This window comes from Gossypium raimondii, chromosome 3, assembly GCF_025698545.1.
Source record: "Gossypium raimondii isolate GPD5lz chromosome 3, ASM2569854v1, whole genome shotgun sequence".
NCBI lineage: Eukaryota > Viridiplantae > Streptophyta > Magnoliopsida > Malvales > Malvaceae > Gossypium > Gossypium raimondii.
In genome coordinates this window covers 53,802,609-53,822,738 of record NC_068567.1, presented here as the reverse complement: position 1 = coordinate 53,822,738, position 20,130 = coordinate 53,802,609, and the positions used below count along the sequence as shown (strand labels likewise).

The window sequence follows — 20,130 nt, the reverse complement described above, 5'->3', positions numbered from 1 at the left end:
TGTAGGACTAAACTTTTTCATTTTTCTCAACTTAATTTACAAGTGGCTTACTTTGAGCATCAATTTCTTATTCATCACTCAACCATTTTGAGCATATGATATATCATTATAAAGATCTCAGAAATAAAATATAAAAACATAGTTTTATAATTTAATTCTCCACATTTACTAATCAAGAATAAAACTTCCAAAGTATCCATTTTTTCCAACAGTCAGTAAATGACAATTTCTTTGATATAATAATATATGCGTCCATTATGGCTAGGAAGTGACAACTTCTGCCTACATGCTGAAGGTGTTAAAATTTTTATCAGCTTCTTTGTTGGTTGTTTGGTTAGATGTTTTTATACATATGAAATGATTAAAGGGAACAAGAAGAGTATTAATCTAGACAAGGAAATTTAAATCAAATACAAAGCTACGATGATCCAAGTGAATTACCACAGTTCTTTTTTACCTTTTGAATTTCTAATTTGTGGATTTAACTCTTTCTTGTTGGGATTTTGTGCTCTTAATATAAATTTATAATTTTTTGACCAAATTGATTAAATGAAATTTCATAATTAAATTATTATCCTTCTATAATTATCTTCAATGGCTTTTGCATGAATAAGCAAATATTGACTCATTGATTACCTAAGATTGAATTAATATTAAATTGCTTCATAGGGATGAATTGTAATGCAGGAAGGCAACTTATATTAATAGATAATCTAAATGATTCATAATATGAGAAATCAAAATTAGCAATTGATTCAAAGGACTATTATGTTGTCTATCAAGTCCAATTGAGAATATATCTTGTCTTGAGTATCGAAGCGAATAACTACCAAAAAGAAAGAAATAGTGTGGTTATGTGTATAGAACTAATATACTTGGATATATTAAAATCCTATGCTCAAATGGTATTAAAACTAAAAGTTGATATGTTGTCTATCAAGTCCAATTGAGAATATAACTTATGCATGAATAAGAAACGTTGTTATGGGTCATTTGTCAAGAACGAATGGTTGTTATTACTATATGTTAGTAATAATTTTTTTCATCGTGGAAGATACAATGGTGACAATGAGATAAGATAGAATCATACTGGGTAAACGTTTTTAGCCTAAAGATATTTAAGATGTCTTATAAGGGCAACACACTAATGACAAGATCATTGGACAAAGCATAAATCTAATAACTTGCCCTCGTAATGGTATATAATGGGGAGTTCAACCATGGTACTTTTAGTGGATGGACTCCATGACTAAATAATATTGTAATTAATAGACTGTAACACCCCCCTAACCCCGAACCATCGCCGGAACAGGATTATGAGGCATTACCGGACATATCAGACAGTTTACAAAAATTCTTAAATAACTAACAATCATATTGAAATAAAATCATAAAATCATATGTTTGTTTACCAATTGACTTCATCTCTCTCTTCTTTTTTTTATAAATTTTATAAAAATTTCGGCAGCATTTCTGCTTATTTTTACAAAGAACCCCTTGCAATTAAAACCATATCTTTTCCAAATACAACCAAATCAACCAATTCATTCCACATTCACATTTTCTATTCTAATTACTTCTAATCAAACTCAATCAACATAATATCAATTTAAAATTTAACAAGGTAATAAATAAATCAAAATAGATAAACTTCTTTCATAATAATTCATAAACTTTAATACTAACATTTTTTTTTACCATTTATATTAAAACATAACAACCTTTATACACATCCTATGTACATGCCACATTATCAAAAGAAATATACATCACCAAAATTATGCTGAAGTCGGGATTGATCTGGACGCTGAACCGGGACCTTTAACTTCTATCGACCTGCGCACGGAAACAATCGTACGCTGAGTATTTCATACTCAGTAGTATTACCATAATTCAAATTATAACAATAATAAACATGTAATGCATAATTCGTATATACAATTTAAATTCAATATTTCAACAATAGCAATTCATCAACCAATATCGTATATTCACAATTTGAGTTTGAACAAATCATGAACCTTAGGTTCATTTCTCAATCTCTTTTCACATTTCAATTCAAAATTCAACTTTTTTTTTATATCATTTCAATAGCTCGTTGACCAACTCGTTCGGTTTATCATTTCATTATTTACCCTATTAACAAAACTCGGACTTTGGCGGATACACGGATCCAACCAAACACACCAGAATGGCACCCAGTGCCTCATCGGATAGTTCGAAGCAATAGTTGACACCCAGTGTCTCATCGGCAAAGCCGAAGAAAGTTGGTACCCAGTACCTCATCGAATCTATCCGAAGAAATATAGTGACACCCAGTGTCTCATCGACTCGAGGTCGAAGTATCCCTGAACTCTTCCAATCCTATGGCATGCCAACTATATCCGACTCAGCCCGACTAGTTAATAGGGTATTTAAATCACATATATTCTCAATTCAATCACAATTTCTCACACTTTCAATTCAATCATTTTTCCACCTTTCAATCAATAATTATTTCACAAATTCACACATTTTCACAACTCAATACATTTCCATACAATTTAATACCATTCACAATTCGATTCAAATTCATTTCCCGCTTTCAATCAACAAACAATTCAAATATTAATTCATATCAACTATTCAATTTAATTCCCACTCATAATAATAATAATAATAATAATAATAATAATAATAATAATAATAATAATGATAATACTAATACTAATACTAATATTAATACTTACCTCACATTTCATTTACTAAACACATAAATTAAAATTTAAAATTTAATATTAAATAATTTGAATTATAGTAATACAAACCCGAATTTACTCGATTATTCCTCAATAACCTTCTCCTTTCCTTTGTGTGCCGATGCTTCGAGTTCCTTGTTAGCTACGAAAATAATAATAATTTACACCATTAATTACAACATAAATTAATAATAATAAAATTTCTATCTAATTTAGACTTTGATTCCAATTTAATCCTAACTAAATTTATCTACTTTTCTAATTTAATTCACACTCTATTTCTATTCAAATTTCTTCTAAACTAAATTTTATCTACAAATTTTTCAGCATTTTCACTAATTTCGAATTTTCCCAATTTAATCCCTAAAATTCAAAACTTGTAGCTTACTTCACAATTTAATCCTTGTATCAACTCTAACTAGAAACTCTTTCAAATAAACCCTCAATTCCATCATTTATTCAACATAAACCCTAATTTAAGGCTTTTTGTAACTTAATCCCAACTATGTAAAACTTACAACTTAGTTTACAAATCATTCTTTTTATCTATTCTAACTAGAAATTCTATCAACTAAACCACTAATTTAACAAGTTGTTCAAAATGAATCATGTTCAAAAACCTATGAACTTCCATAACCTCCACTTAACTTTAACAAAACTTTGTTTTAAAGCTTCTAAAACATCAAAATGAATAGAAAAGGGCTAAATTTAGCTTACCAATTAACTTGAAGCTTTAAAATCTCAATTTCCCCTTTTTATTTTCTTTCCCTTTTTCTTCCCCTGTTTTTCGTCTCTTTCTCTGTTTCTTTTCTTCTTTGTTTCATTGTTTCTTTTACTTTATTTCTTTTATTTTAACTAATAATATTAATAATAATATATTTAAAAAATCTTTACTTATTATTTAAGCATATATTTATTTTTATTACAAGTGTACCTATATAATTATTACTATTACACTTGTCTTAATCTTTACCATACATTTGTCATCTATTTAATTTATATAATATAAAAGAATATAATATAATATAATATAATATAATATATATTATATAATAAAATAATATATATAAAACATAAAAATCTCAGATTTTTCCATCTATTGCCGCCTAAACTTTAACTATTGGCTTATTTACCTATTTAGTCCCTCTTATTTTATTTTAATCTAAATTAAACTTTCACTTCTATTGTAATTTAATCCTTTTACTAATTACTCTTAATTAGGCTAAATTCACCTATCTAAAACCTAATTAAACACACAACTAATCTAATAAATATTTCTAATAATTATTTTCAGACTCGGCTTACTAAGACGGAGGCCCGATATTATACTTTTCCGATGCCCGTGAATTTTGGGTCATTACATAGACGAAGAGTAAGAGTTTTGATTACAAATTATTTAAACCCTAATTATATATGTCCGATAAGTCCCTCCGTTAACCCAATACAACCTTGTATAGATTGCACATTAGAATTGATACAATAAACGAATGAAAACAATTAAAGAGAAATAGACTACATGAATTACTATTCGCAGTAAATGCATTTTCTTGAAAAGAACAAGAGATGACTTAGAATTTAATTTAATTTTTGGATTATTATTTAATTGATTGTAATTAAATAATTGAGTTCAAAGTGAAAATTAAATTAATTAGTGATCACAACTTTACTTAATAAGACAATTAAATTTATTTACTCTTAAATTCTAATAAGCTAAAGTCATCATGATTTTGATGGGATTAGAATTGGATTGAGAAAATGATTTAATTGAATTAATTAGATAAATAATATTTAAGGAATAAAAAATTTAGTTATTAGGTTGGATAACTATATGAGCTTATTTTAACTAAAATTAAAATTAGTTATGTGGTGGGAGGCATACACACTAAGATACCTAATGTGTCGCCCTCCCCTATAGAGAAATTTAGGAAAATTTTATTAAGCTACAAATAAATTCTATTTTTTATGATTACTCGTGATTGTGAATTTTGGTTTTGATTTCCATAGAGAAACTGAACTTTCCTCACTAAAGAGTTTTAGTTTTTATTCTGTGTTCGGTTCATGATAAGAGCTTGTTCTATTAGTAACCAATGGTTTAAGGATAACAAAAAAGATCATCCGGTAGTTAGCCAAGATTTGACAAGTCTTCCTTGTTCAGAAACATATATACTAAATTTGGTAAAATTTATTTCCATAGATCACACAATAAATGTTCAATTTTATGGAAAATTTTGAAATTTTGCTGTGAAACAAAACTCTTTTCATAAACAATTTTTCCTATAGTTATGTCACACCAATGGTTAAAATCTATTTAAAATTCTTGATCTTTATCAATTCAGTTGTTTTTTTAACTTTAAGACCTAATTTGCTAGTAACGTTTATGGATGTGAACAAGTCAAATGCTCTTGTGTCAACCAGAGAACTCTTTCATGTATTTTAGTGTTGATGTTTGCAAACATCAAGCTTTTCTTCTCTTGGCCTCTACTTGCTTAAGCAGAATATGTTGCAAAGTCATGTAGAAAAACTTATCTAACTAATGCAACGAAATTTTACAAAGCTTCTAAAATGAACTTTTTTCATGATGTCTAAATTATTAAATTTGATCAAATAAGTACATGTGTTACAAGGTGAAGAGAGACTAGCACAAAACACAAAGGGCTCTTGTAATACCCCTTTACCTAATCCAATGTCCGGTAATATAGGCGATGTCATATTGATATATATTTACAAATTTATTTTAACAAAAAAAATAACCATTTGAACAATTTGGTTAAACAAATTTATCTTCATTCAACTTATTCAAGGCTTTTAAAATGTTTTATTGTAATGACCCGGTTTCTAGTGGTATTAGAAAATGAAATTTCGGAACCTTGTTTTCATAAACCGAGTTCGTAAATATTAAATAGGGATATTTGCGGAGTTATTTTATAGATGAATTGAAATTTGATTAAGTAATTTAGTCGAAATTGGGGTTAATTAGGGCCCAAGGACTAAATTGTAAAAGTCTAATCACTATAGATTTTTAATTAAATAAAAGCTTGGGGACCTAGATAGCAATTATTATAAGGACCAAAATAATAAAAAAACCCAATTCGAATAGTGAATATTGGACTTTGATAACAGTTCTACTAAAAAATTAATTAAGATTAACTTAAGCTTGATAATGAAATAATTAACTAAATTAAGTAAGATTAATTTAATTAAAAATTTTCATCTTCTCCATTCACCCACCGTTCACCATAGCTAATGTAACACCCCTTACTCGGTCCTGTCGTCGAACCTAGGCTACAGAGTGCTACAATTAAAGCCGGAATAAAACACATTAAATTCACATCGATTATTTCAAATAAACATGAATTTTCTTCATGATTACATAATTAACATTCAATTTAAAAATGAATCATTCAATCATAATCAATTCAATGCATAATTACCAAATATAATTTTGGTCGAGCCTTATAGTATCTTATGTATGCTCTAATATCAACCTAGAATTTAACTAGGACTAATTTGTAACATTTCTAAAAATATAAATTAATTATATCATAAATAAATCCTTCAAATAATCAACCATGTCATAAAAATTCAAATATTATGATATACAATTAAATTCGAGTCATAATCATGCTTACGAAAGCTCTTAAGTTGACCCGAACACAATAAAAATCAAATTGAAACATTTTCAAACGATAAGGGCACTAATGCAAAACAAGGGACCCACGACTGTGTGCTCAAGTTGTGTATTTCATTGAGGCCATGTGGATCAAATTGCAAAATTTCATCAAAAGTAACACGGTCGTATGGCTAGACCGTGTAACAAACTGAAGTTGTGTGCATAAAAAATGTTTAAATCTACAGTATCCACATGGCCGTGTGAGCTACATGGCCGTGTGCCACTAAAAAATTCCATTTGGTACTTCATACAAATTCAACTCTTAAAGATGACTCAATAATGCATTTCCAACCATTATAAATCTACTCAAATCATACCAATGCCATGTCAAAACTTAACATATATCAAATCATAAACCAATATGCGGCATTTGACACCATAAACATAAAGGTTCACATGAAACTATACAAGTATTCCAAGCATTTCATATTCATTCATACAACTCTTACAAATCTATTAAACCATGCAATACCCAAGCTTATACAATCGAGCCAATCATGCCAAATTACCAACATGGGTCATTCATTTGCCACAAACACATTCACCATGTTACTAAATTGCACATTTATATGCATCTTGCCATAACATCAAAATTCTTCATCATCATCAATATACCAAACTTACAAACATTCAAGACAACATAAGTACAAGTTCAACTCTATATACATGTAAAAAATGCTATGGGAAAATGTGATTTGCAATTTTAAGTGTTTAGTATTACTATATAAAATTGTGGTGGAAGTTATTATTTCAAGCATGACATTGAAACTTTTAAAATATATATTTATTTAGATGATATTAAATAATTGAATATAATGATATATGATAAAATTTAAATAATTTAATATAATAATACATAAAATATAAATTAATCCAAAACTTTAAACTTCTTAAATAATTTCAATAAATAATGGTATTTTGATCATTTCAGTTCAAAACGCAAAAGCCAAAAGCACCTAAGTCTCAAGTTTTACGTTTGGGCAATGTTGTTGGAACCGAATCAACTGATCTGATCGGGAATCGATCGGTATATCGATATAGACAAGCGATTGAACCAACCTCTTAGTAAACTACTTGAAACCAAAAACAAAAATCAGGACAAAAATTGATAGTTGAACCAATTTATAAAAAATTTTAATATTTTTTAAAAATTTTATTGTTTATTTAATTATTGTCTATGTCGATATAGACAAGGGATTGAACCAACCTCTTAGTAAACTACTTGAAATTAACCAAAAACAAAAAAACAAAAATAAGGACAAAAATTGATAGTTGAACCAATTTATAAAAAAATTTTAATATTTTTTAAAAATTTTATTGTTTATTTAATTATTGGTGGATGGATTGAACTAGATTGTCTTTGGGTGAAAAAGTAATTTTTTATAAAAAAAATTTATTCCAAAATTGGTTTTGGGCTCAAAACAACAAATTTGATCTCTTTTTAGAAGAGAAATTGTTAATTTTTTTTTGGTTGAGTTATAAACACAATTACAGCACACCAATCTCCCATAACAAAATGCAAAAACCGCATAGATGGAAAATCACAGGCAATCCTGAAAAACAAAATCATCAGCACAAAGCCCATGAGAAACATCAAAGTTCTCCACAAAACACCACCTCATTCATCCATAAACCGACAGAGCAAGTTATCACCGTTCACCATAATCCCCCATAGTTGCAACCATCTGCCACAATCATCGTCTCCCAAACAAGATTGAAGAAAAAAAGACCCCAAGACCTCCCTATAGATGATTAGTCTTCATGTCATCAACGATTACTTTAATCACTTTCAGAACCTTGATTATGATTCAACACAAAAGTCTCTTCCCAGATACCACCACCAAACAAGCCGCGCATCACCCTCAACCTCACATAATGCCCCAAAATCGATGGAAAAAGCTCAAAACTGAAACCCACCCTTATACGATCCAATGATGACCTTGAATCCACTTAAAACTCCAGTAGAGGAACTCAACAATAACTCCAAATAGAACTCAATCCCAAAGACAACTAAAATAATCATTGACAAACTATGAACTTCGTAATTAAGGCTTTGAAAATGAGCGATCGATGTAATCACAACATGGTCATTTTAAATTCCAACCCTAAATATAAAAATAACCTAAATCCCGGTAAAAACAAGGTATGAACATCCCCCAAATGTCCAACAAGCCTCAACATAGTGAAATACACAGGAAAAAAAAACCAAAATACAAAGACTCACACAGATAATTCTAATTCACCAAAAATTCTCATTTAAATCAATGAATTATTAAAATAGTTGTTGTAGATCTTCTCTATTCGCATGCAACTGTTGAAAGCTCCTATTCGCCTTTTCTTTTACAATTTTTTTCATTAAATAATTTTTAACATTACGAATTTACGAATCAGCATCCAAACAGCTTTCTTCTTCGATTTTTGACACTGACTATTAAATCGAATTGAATCTAAGATATATTTTTCTACTCGTTGATGAGTACTGATCCATTGTATCGATCATTAAATCATCACTTAGAGCTTGCTAGCTGGACTTTTAAAAAAAATATTAACAAACTAGTGATTTAAATAAAAACATTTTAATATTTATCGTTTTTGAAATTGAGTGACTAAATTTAATAACTTTGAGTATAGTTGAACGTAAACTCTTTTATTTATTATTCAGATCATATTAATTTAATTAATTACAAATAAAAATAATACTTTATTATTTATCACTTATTAATTTAATTAATGATTATATAAATTTTATTATTTATCTTTAAATTAATATGAATTAATTAGAGAAATAATTATAATTTACACGTAAAATTATCATTTTAACCTATAATAATTTTGATTTGACACACGATAATTGATAAAAAATTTGTCTACAAGCCAATCTAAATTAATCAATCACATAAATAAAAACATCTAGAAATGTTAGATGAATATAATAAAAGAAAAAAAAATTAACAAAAATACACGAAGAATTGAGACATTTGCAAACAAATATATTTAATTTAATCCACACAAATTTCATATTATTTGATTCAATTCGGTGTCATGCTCGTCCTTAACTTCAAGTTTTTTTTACCATGAATAAAGGAGGTAGGAGGGAGAAGTACCATTTTTGCATCCCAAAACCCATCATTTGTTAGTATCATCTTCTTCCCACCTCACCCTTATTTCCAGCTTTAGTCTGAGATAGATGGAAATGAAGATGTAGGAAGAGCAAAACTATTTGATTTGACAAAAGCAGCAGCGAATACATTTGTGTTTGTCAGATGTAACATTAGTGAGGTAGCAGCAGCACTCACCCACCCAACCAAAAACAAAGTTTTGACTGCATTCACGCATAAGCTGAGATAAATAAAAGGAATTGAAAATCTCAAAGGCACAATGGAAGAGATAAAAGCTCCTTAGGCAGTGGGAGTGGGGTCCGAGGGGGCACGTGGTTTTGTATTCCAAGGACACAAGCTCTGCTCCAAAATTCAGAAACCGAAACACCGTGAAATGAAAGATTAGCCATCAAATTCACATCTTACAAACTAAACCCCACATGCCCTGCACCAGCTTTGGTTCGATAAAGCACCAGCATTACATGGTCCCATCTCCCAACCTAAAAAAAAAAAAAAGCGGAGACCTCTCTCTATTAACATTACCAAACAAAGATAATAAAGGTGAAGATAATGTTGACCATCCCATCCCGACTGTAGTTATTATCATCACGAGAACTATGTGTTATTCATCTAACTTTCGGGGATTAAATGAAACTCATCAATCTTTTCTGCATTCAAAAAGCCTTTTGGTGGTGGTGGACTTCCTTTCTTATGAGTTGATTGATGATCAACTATTTGTCTTTGGGTATAATAATATATTACAATATTTATTTTATTGTAATTAGAAGCTTGACGTCATCAAATATTCTTCTTTTTTGAGACAAAGATCACTGCTTGTATTTAATTTATATTGGCCTGCGTATTTTATGTTATGGAACGTCTCTCGCCACCATGACGTTACGTTGACCCAAATCTTTCGGAACTTCCTCGCAACAAATACTGAAATTTTCCTTTGAAAAAATATTATTCATGAATCACTTCACTCGCAGGAATTCAAATGGCTGAATTAATTACGCATTACGAGAATGATAAAAGAAATTTTTTTCAACTGCAATGAAGCTAGTGATCACTACAGTGCGTGATGATGCTTCATGTAATTTACAGAATTCTCCAACAAAGTACCATTTAAACAAGGAATCCTGTTCAAGCGGAAATCATACCAATTGCAGAAAATGCCTTTAAAAAGAAGATACCATACACCAATGCAGATATATATGCCCAAATCTCAAAACCACAAAGTAGAAGATAAAAAGATTCAGTTCTTTCAGCTGCTGCTTATGCATCTCATTCCCCCCAAACAAGGGTTCGCTCCTAATTATCATGTTCTTGTTGTTTCCCAAAGATCAATGGAAATTCATCATACTGTTCCAAGGCACCATGTTTCTCACCCATGATCTTCAGCGATTCATATACCTGGTACATAGAAGGTCTGTCCTTTGGCCTAGGCACCACACAAGTACAAGCAACTCTCAGAAACTGCATAATTTCATCATCGCACCCTTTTCCTAACAATGCTTTATCAACAGCATCCTTGCTTCGACCAGTGCTGAACAATTGATTAACCCAGTCCACCAAATTCCCCTTAAACCCTTCCTCTGCATTGCTAACTCCGATCGGCTTTTGACCTGTAACCAGTTCCAACAACACTACCCCAAAACTAAAAACATCCCCTTTCAAGGAAGCAACCATGGTACTAGAATACTCAGGAGCCACATATCCAAACTCCCCTAAATCCCCATTCATAAATGAACTGTCATTCGAATCACGAGACCCCATCAATCTTGCTAGACCAAAATCAGCTATTCGAGCATCGAAATCATCATCGAGAAGCACGACATTGGAACTAAAATACTGATGAACATACGGCGGTTGGCATCCATGGTGAAGCCAAGCTAAGCCTCTAGCAACACCAACGCCAATCTTAAGCCTAGTTGACCAATCCAAAATCTCAAACTTCCCATTCCCAAAACCAATAAGATTTCCTCCATGCAACTGAGAATACAATGTCCCATTAGGCATATGCTTATAAACTAAAAGCCTCTCTTCTTCCACAACACAATACCCTAAGAGCGGAACCAAATTTGGATGCCTAAGTTGTCCTAACCTATTCATTTCCGACCTAAACTGTTTCTCACTAAGCTTACAAGTGCTTAACCTCTTAATCGCCAAGCCAGAGCCGTCCGGCAACACCGCCATGTAGGAAACTCCAGTCCTGGTCGAAATAACTGCGTTCTCCGCATCGAAATTGTTCGTTGCCACCATTAAATCCGCCAATTTAATCTTGTTTATTGGCTTTTGGAATAACGATACTTGAGCAAGCTTATGAGATTTCAGCAGTTCAATCCAACTACTACCATCTTGGACATCCACATCGTAACTTTTCTTTCTTTTTTCGCCTGCGCCGGCTCGGAGAAAGAACCACCACCAAATGGCGAAACCGACGATTAACGAAACTGCGGCGCCAGTCACACCAGCTATTATGATAATTCCCAGATTTTTAGCGTTCAATCCACCGCATTTTGATAAGGGTTTCCCACAAAGTCCATGGTTACCATCAAAACCATCTTCCCCGAATCTGGCTAGATCAGAGGGGATGGAGCCAGACAAGTCGTTACCGGCAACGGAAAACCGTTTAAGGCGGTCCAACCGAGCTAGCTCGTAAGGGATCGAACCAGACAATTTGTTATCGGATAAAACGAGGTCGTTTAGGAACTTACAGTCGACAATCTGAAGAGGGATGGAACCAGAGAAAAGGTTACCAGAGAGATCGAGATGAACGAGGTAAGGAAGCCAAGAGCATATATCGCTAGGAATGGGACCGGAGAGAGAGTTGTTAGAAAGATCTAGAATCTGGAGGCTCCGACAGTACTTCAAAGAGTCCGGTAGCTGACCCGACAGCTTCATGGAAGGGAGGTGGAGGCTAATGATTCGGTTTTCCTTCTCATTCCAGCACGAAACGCCGGTGAGCTGGCAAACGGAGGTGGATGAGCGGTTGCTGAAGCTCCAGGTGGAAAGAGGGGAGTCGGCGCCAGTAAGGGAGTTTTTCAGTCCTTCAAGACAGGCGATGTCATCTTCGATGGCGAAAGAGAGCAAGAAATTAAAGAGCAAAAGCGAGGATGTCGCCAAAATAAGAATGTTCTTCTTCATGGCTGAGCTGCCGGCGCCGCTTGATGCTCTGCGTTAGAGTTAGGGTTTCTGTTTTCCCTTGCTTACAGAGATGAGAGATGGCGGTTAGAAGAGGAAACAAAATGGAGGAAGAGGAAGAGGAAGATGAGGGAAATAGGCAGCTGACATTTGACTGTTTGGAGACAAAGAAAGAGAGAGGAAAAAAGGGGAAAAGAAAGGAGTAGCTAAGCTCAACTCAGCTCAGCTGCTGCTGCTGCTGCTGTTGTTGTTTTAGCTTTTTTGACTGCCAGTTGAAATTTTCATGTTCGACTTTGTCTTTTCCTATTTTAGTAGCCTTTTTCTTGTTGTCTTATAAATTAATTATAATGATACTCTACTTAAGACTGTTGTATATAGATTTAGATTTAGCTATAAAGCGGCACCGTATTGCATGGGGAAGTAGATCAACATCAAGATTTGTTTTGTAAATGCGAAGGTGATTGAGAGGGATGGGGTCTTATTCTGAGACAAATAACATGCTGCCAAGTTTTGGGTCAAGTGTGGGCCCATAACCCTATATCAACTTTCGGTCCTCAAATGTGGGTATATTTCTCAAAAATTAGGAATTTATTTTTTTATTTTTAAATTTTAAAATTTAAGTTCTAATTGTTTTATTAAATTTTTTATTGTGACATTTCTAATTAAAAAATTATTTATTTAATAGCAATCTAATTAAAAAAAAGTATTTTAACAAAAAATTTAACAACATTAATAGTTTAATCTGAATTTTGAAAAATAAATAAGTTGCAAATTGAAAAAAAAGAGTTGATTATTGCTATAAATTAAGGTTGAGCTCAGTCCATTTAGTAATTTAGCCATCGAGGCCGATTAATTACTATTTAATCAAATGAGCTTTGGTTATATAATGGGACCGAATGTCGTTTGTAGCACTAAGAAAGGCCAACATAGACAAACGAAAAACGTATGATATGATGGGAGAATCCCTTGGCGTAAAAGCCTCTTTTTATTAAAAAAGGATGAAAAATCATAAAACTCCATTTAAACCAGTGGGTGAATAAAGTAATGCATTTAATCAATACAATGTTTCTTTCTACAGTCAGTGTTATGGCAATGTGCTGCCAAATTAGCCTACACGTGTCTTTTTAATAATTTTATAATTTTATATATTATTGATTTTTATACATCTATACTACTATAAATGAAAAAAATATAAAACTAAAACTTTAATATATCTTTTTGAATTAAACTCCGCATAATTCGAGGACGTATGGAGAACACCTTGATACTTGTGAATCTTATAGCATCATGTTTGGCCATAAAATCTTTAACTTCATTGTGAGCTTTGAAAGCGTGATGGATACGAAGGAATAACCCGTAATTTTACAATATGACTATCAATAGATTCACCGGCTAACATAAACCATATTCTAAAGAAAAACACAAATTCAAACATTGGAAATCATATTATTACTAGAAACAATTATAAATTTCAAACATGGATAAAAGATTAAAAGAAGAATTGTGTAAGATTTGAACATTTGATGGGTTGCAAATGGGCTGTATACATGTAAGCTGAAGCTGAATCTAATGTTCCTTCCAAAAGCCCAAGTGTGGTACATTACATGTTTTGAAGACAAAATTTAGGGTCAGTTTAGTAATATTTTTAAAAAATATTTTTGAAATAAAAACACTTTTGAAAAAAATTTCTGCGCTTGATTAATTCTTGGTGTTTGAAAAATATATTTTTTTTTAAGGAATATTTTTATATTAATGAAGTGTAATTGCCACAAATTATCCCTGTCAGAAAAAAATCATTACAGAAATTAATAATAATAATAATTTTCTTTTTCTTTTTTGGTTAAGGAGGGCAGTTGAGCGTGTAATAGAAATGGAAGAAGAGAGGTGGATTGGCTAATCGGGAAGAATGATTTCTTTATTTTTTTAACAACAACAGTTAGTTATCTTGTTTTTAACTATACAACTGCTAATTATATTTGTCGAAACCATTTTTTTAAAATTTAAAAAATGGGTATCGATTTTGAAAATGAAAATTGGGAGTCGTCACCAATCTTTTGTTAAGGTGTGACCGGTTCACCATTAAAAATGATTTTTTTGGTCTGCGAATTTTGAGAAAATAGGTTCGGGAGTCGGTTACGCACGAAGAAGGGTTAGCACCCTCGTAACGCCCAAAATTGGTACCGAATCGATTGTTTAATGTCTTAATGTCGAAATTTTGAAAAGATTTTAAAATACGATCATTTTATTTTGAATAAAATGAATTGGACGATGGGATTCACTTATTTCAAAGAAATAAATCGTCACACTTAGTAAGTTAAAGTGCAACATTTTAAATTCTCAAAATTAAATTTATCTCTCATCTTTTAAAACCTATGCATTTTAAGAAGGATATCCGATTATCTGGGTCAAATGAGAAAATCAAAACCCAATAAGTTAGGGTTTGATTTCACAAAATTCCTAAATATCGAACATTGCCTTTATTTTTTTTAAATCCTCGTCTCGAGAAAATAACCTGTCATATCCAATGCGTTAGGACACAACGTGTCGAATTCCCGAGAATGGGTTTTTATTGGAAATTTGTATGTTAAAAAAATCGATTATTTAGATTCGACGAGGAAAATTAGAACCCAATACGTTAGGGCTCAATTCTCTCGAGGATTCCAAACTTCGAGTATTTTTGAAATTTTTTGAATGAAATAACTTTAACACTTGTAATCTTTTGAATGAATAACGAAATAACATTGTATATAAGGAAAAGCTAATTTACAAACTAAAATCAATACTAATGAGTTACAAAGAATCAATAAAATACAAATAAACAATACAACATACATAAGGGCAACAAACCTATATTATACGTTATACAACTACTATCATCCATATTTAAAACTAGTAAAACCTAAAAACAAGAGAATTGACACAAACACAAATCCCATGTATAAGTTTTGAAATAACTAAAAGATGGCATGAAAGAAAAGAAATTGAAAATTATTGATATATTAACAATATAAAATATTTAAAAGAGATAATAAGTAAGAAAATTTGAAATAATCGAAAATTAAGAAAATTAAGAATAAATGATATAAAATAATATTTATTTATTTAGATAAATAGCATATATAAAACGGAGAATTTAATATATAATAGTATAATAATATATGCATATAGTTGCAATAAAAATGAACTAGAGTCTAAAACAAGATATGGAAAATGATTTAAATAGGTAAAAATAAATAAATAAATAAATATTATATGAAAATGAGCTTTAAGTAGCTAATATAAATTGATTTAAGGTAAATAGTATAGGATGATTTTAAAGTAATTATTATATAAAACCATTTGGAATAAAACTATATAAAAGTAATTTTAAAATAATATGTAGTGAAATAGTATATATACATTTGAAGAATAAATGAAGATATAAATAAATATGATAGCAATCTATAATACTAAAATAATAGTAATATATAATAAAATAACAGTAATAACGAAAGATAGTAAAAAACTAATGTTAAATTTACTTAGTAAAAAAATACAAAGGATTATAATCTAAAACAGAATTAAAAAACAAAAAAAATTAAAATAGAGGACAATCGTGCAAGATGCGCGTAACCTGGAGGGTTAATCAGGAAATTATCCAAAACTTTCAAACACTGCGTTTTAAAGGGATTAAAATAATAAAATTGAAAATAAACGGGGCAAATTCAGAAAATAAAAGAACTAAATTAAAACAATGAAACAAATCAGGAGGACCAAAGGCAAAAATATACCCTTCACCGCAAAAACACACGGATCCCTAAGGTATTAGGTTGGGTCGGGTCGGCGGATATGGATCAATACGGCACCGTTTTGGAGCCACTGATCAGACTCCAAACGGCGTCGTTTCATGCATCATGGAAGGGCCAAAAATAAAACCCTAATATGGCAGCCACCACTTCATTTTTTCAAAACGAAAAAAAAGAAAAAAAAAAGAAAAAAAAACAGAGAGCTCAAATGCTCTCCTCTCTGCGTCGCTTTGACGATTCGTCTCTTCCAGAGGCCATCAATCTCCGATTCAACTCCGATGACTACGGAGAGAAGACGGAAATCCGGCTTCAAGGTAACTTCTCTGCCTTCTAATCTCTGTTTTTATTCTTTTATTCGAAAATGAATCCAACTAACACAGAAAAGAAAACCAAAAAGAAAAAAGAAAAAGGAAAAACAAAACCGAATAAGCCAAAAGAATGATCAAAATCACCTTTTTAATTCTCTTTCTTTGAATTTTTTTTATTTCTTAAACTGTGTTTTTTTACAACGTTTGTATTGGCTTCTTTATAGCCCGAATTACAGAAAATCAAAAAGAAATAAAAGAAATCCTCCCTCGAATCCCTCTTTTTTCTCTTTTTTCTCTTTTCTTTGATTTGCTGCTGTTTTTTGTGCATGGTTTGTTGCGTTTCTTTTGTCCTTTCTGCAGGCGTACGGAGGCTAGCTGGGACGTGGCGCAGCTCGTGTGAGTGCTGCTACGTGGTGGGCACGCGAGGAGGCGTTCGACGCTGGGGCTGGGTAGAGGCAAGAGCGGCGCCCGAGGGTTTGCTGAAATGTTTATGTTGTGGGCCTATTGGGCTAGGGTTTAGCTATATTTGGGTTAGGTTTAGTTAGTGTTTGGGTAGTGATTTGGGCTATGCAAAATGGACATTAATTGGACTTATTATTTGGTTTGGTTTATTTTATTAACGGGCCGGGCAAATTGGCCTACTACAATATTTTTGGAAGCTTACAAATATAAATACAATGTAATATAATTAGGGTTACTATTTAATACAGTGTATTTTTTTTATTTTACAAGTAATTTTAAAAAATTATCATGTATTTTTTTTATTTAATACACTTGTCAACCCATTGATTTTATTTGTGGAGTTTAGAAATTTCACTGATAGTGTACCAAATATTTTTCTCATATAATTATAATAAGTATATATACATGCTAAAAGAAACTGCAAATAGAATTGAACTATTATAACATACAAATAGACGAAGAATTAGCATAAACCGGACAAAAATTCACCCATAAAATTAGAGCCACCTGTGAAATTAGACACCCACACATGATAAATGCATATGGTGAGACTCAAACTTAAGTACTCTAAGGTGACATTTGGTACATTCTCATAGTAAAATTCCAAGGGAATATGATTGCCAAGAATGTGATTACCAAGAATGTAACAGTATAAGGTTTGGTATACTAAGAAAGTACTAATTAATATACTAAGAAAATTACATTGAAGTGTCTGGTTCATTAAGCACTTTACAGAGGATGTGATGGTAAATATCAAAATTTCCCTATCAAATAAAGTAAAATTAATTAATTTTAATATTTTTCAGTGATATTTATTATTAAAAATAAGTAATTGAATCTAATTATTTTTAATATTATTTATTTCAAATAAAAATAAATTTATATATTTATCTAATTAATCTATTATTAAATTGAAAATAAAATTTAAATTTATCATATGTATTAAATTAGACTGTAATTTAAAATTTAATTCAATAATATTTAAAATAATATTTATGATTTTGTGAAAAAGTATTGCATACAAATAATGAAAATAAATAAATAATAACAAAAGGTATTTTTGTCTTGGAGATAATTTTTAACATTCCTACTAAATGGGAAAGTTATTTTCCATCAAGGTTAAGAGGAATCGCATTCTCATAGTTGAAGAAAATTAACTCCCAAAGGAGAGTTACATCCCTAAGAAAGTTAATAGTTTTTAGCATACCGAATACGAGAGTCATTCTCTCACAAATTAAATTTCTATAATAGTGATCATTTTTCATCATATAAAACGTATTCTAAGACTCAAGACATCAACCTTTAACAATAACACTAATACATGTTGATTTTATGATATGAAAATTCTCTCAGGTTGCACTTGAAAAATAGTTTCGTCCCAACTTTCGTTAGAATAGGAACAAACATAAAGGTTAAATTCAAAGTAAAGCAAGGAGTAAAGTAAGGAGAGAAACACACAATGTTTGTTAACGCAATTAAGACACAATGGTTCTATTCAAACACCTTTAAATATGCAACTGTTAACACGCTAAGTGAATGATTTTATTTAAAAATCATCTGGATCACCTATTTGGCTTTAACCTAATCTACCCTTACACAAAAAAGTAATTATAGCCTCAATACCGACCCTAATTGTTACAAATTACTCACCCCAAATATCTCACAATGCAATCAATAAACCTCTTCAAATAATATCTAAAAAAGTGTCACAAAATAACCACAAGAACATATCAAAGCTATTGACAAAGACTCTAAAAACTTCTCTATAAGTGAAGCCACAAGCAATCTATTTATAGGTTGATACAATAGTCCATCCAATAGAGTTTTGATAAGCTTTAAACTCTTATATAAAAGCTGAAATTATAAAATTAATTATGCTACATATTTATTAACTAAAAGTCTTCATAAATCAGTCTTCTAACAGGACCAAAACTCTCTCAATAGATAATAATACTTCCATGCTTATCCAATCATCTCAAGCAATTCAGTTGGGAGTCTTTGAGAGTCCTAGTTGAATCATGCTTCATGTTTTGTAAAATATGCCACACTTAGGTGGCCAAACTTGTCACGATCCGTTAATTAGAGGTGTCGGAAAGTGCATTTTCGGGACTCTATTTTCGTAAATCAGGCTCGTAAATATTTAAAAATATTTACGAAGTTATTTGTGTAGTTAATTAGGTTTTGGTTAAGTGAATTTGCATGAATTAAGAGTAATTAGGTATAAGGACTAAATTGCATATAAGGTGAAAGTTGAATTATAGATTAAATAATAATTAAAGAGACTAAAGAAGCAATTATGCCAATGTTCTTTAATGAGGCGGCATAATGTGTAAAATTATTATATATATTATTAATAAATTAAAGTTAAAATATATATTATAATATGTTTTACTTAAACTATAAAATGAATAAAGAAAGACAAAAGCAAAACGAAACATAAAGAAAGAAAAAGAAAAAAGAACCCACGAATTAGGGGTTTCAAAGTTCCAAGTTCAATTGGCTATTAAATTTAGTCCCCTTTTCTTGTAATCTTTATGTTTTTGGAATCATGGTGTTAAGTACTACCCGACCCATGTAACATCCCGATTTTGGGCCTAGTCGGAACAGTGGTTTCGGGACCACAAATCCAATGAGGAAAATTTAATTTTTACTATATTTTTATGGCCTACAATTTCACGGAATGATTTTGTGAAAATTTCATTCAAAAATTTCGATGTTTGGGCACTCAATTTAGTCAAAAGAACTAAATTGTAAAAAGTGCAAAAGTTGAGTTCTACATGTTAGAGGTGCCCATTTGTTATGAAATTTTAAATTGGAGGTCTTTATATGGTAATTAGACCATTGGTTAAGTTATGGACAAAAATGGACATGAGATAAGTGAAATAGGAAAATTTTAAGTTAGGGGTATTTTGGTAATTTGGTAAT

At 30.7% G+C, this 20,130-nt stretch overlaps 1 protein-coding gene and 1 long non-coding RNA gene across 2 annotated transcripts; both read right to left on the bottom strand.

Moving 5' to 3' along the window:
• Window positions 1-1,720: 1,720 nt before the first annotated feature.
• Window positions 1,721-3,572, bottom strand: LOC128039641 (uncharacterized). The gene is made up of 3 exons (XR_008194087.1): window positions 3,456-3,572; window positions 2,808-2,880; window positions 1,721-1,836 (listed from the first exon to the last, which is right to left on the bottom strand). It is a non-coding gene; the product is annotated as an uncharacterized LOC128039641 (long non-coding RNA).
• A 6,960-nt stretch (window positions 3,573-10,532) lies between these two features.
• On the bottom strand, window positions 10,533-12,949 carry LOC105794714 (probable inactive receptor kinase At1g27190). The gene has a single exon (XM_012624017.2). It carries the CDS (start codon window positions 12,651-12,653, stop codon window positions 10,818-10,820), a length of 1,836 nt encoding a protein of 611 aa, XP_012479471.1. The 5' UTR covers window positions 12,654-12,949; the 3' UTR covers window positions 10,533-10,817.
• Between the last annotated feature and the right edge of the window lie 7,181 nt (window positions 12,950-20,130).

Bases quoted from the DNA above. Each gene is read 5' to 3' on its own strand.
- LOC105794714 (XM_012624017.2), bottom strand. From the start codon at position 12,653: ATGAAGAAGAACATTCTTATTTTGGCGACATCCTCGCTTTTGCTCTTT.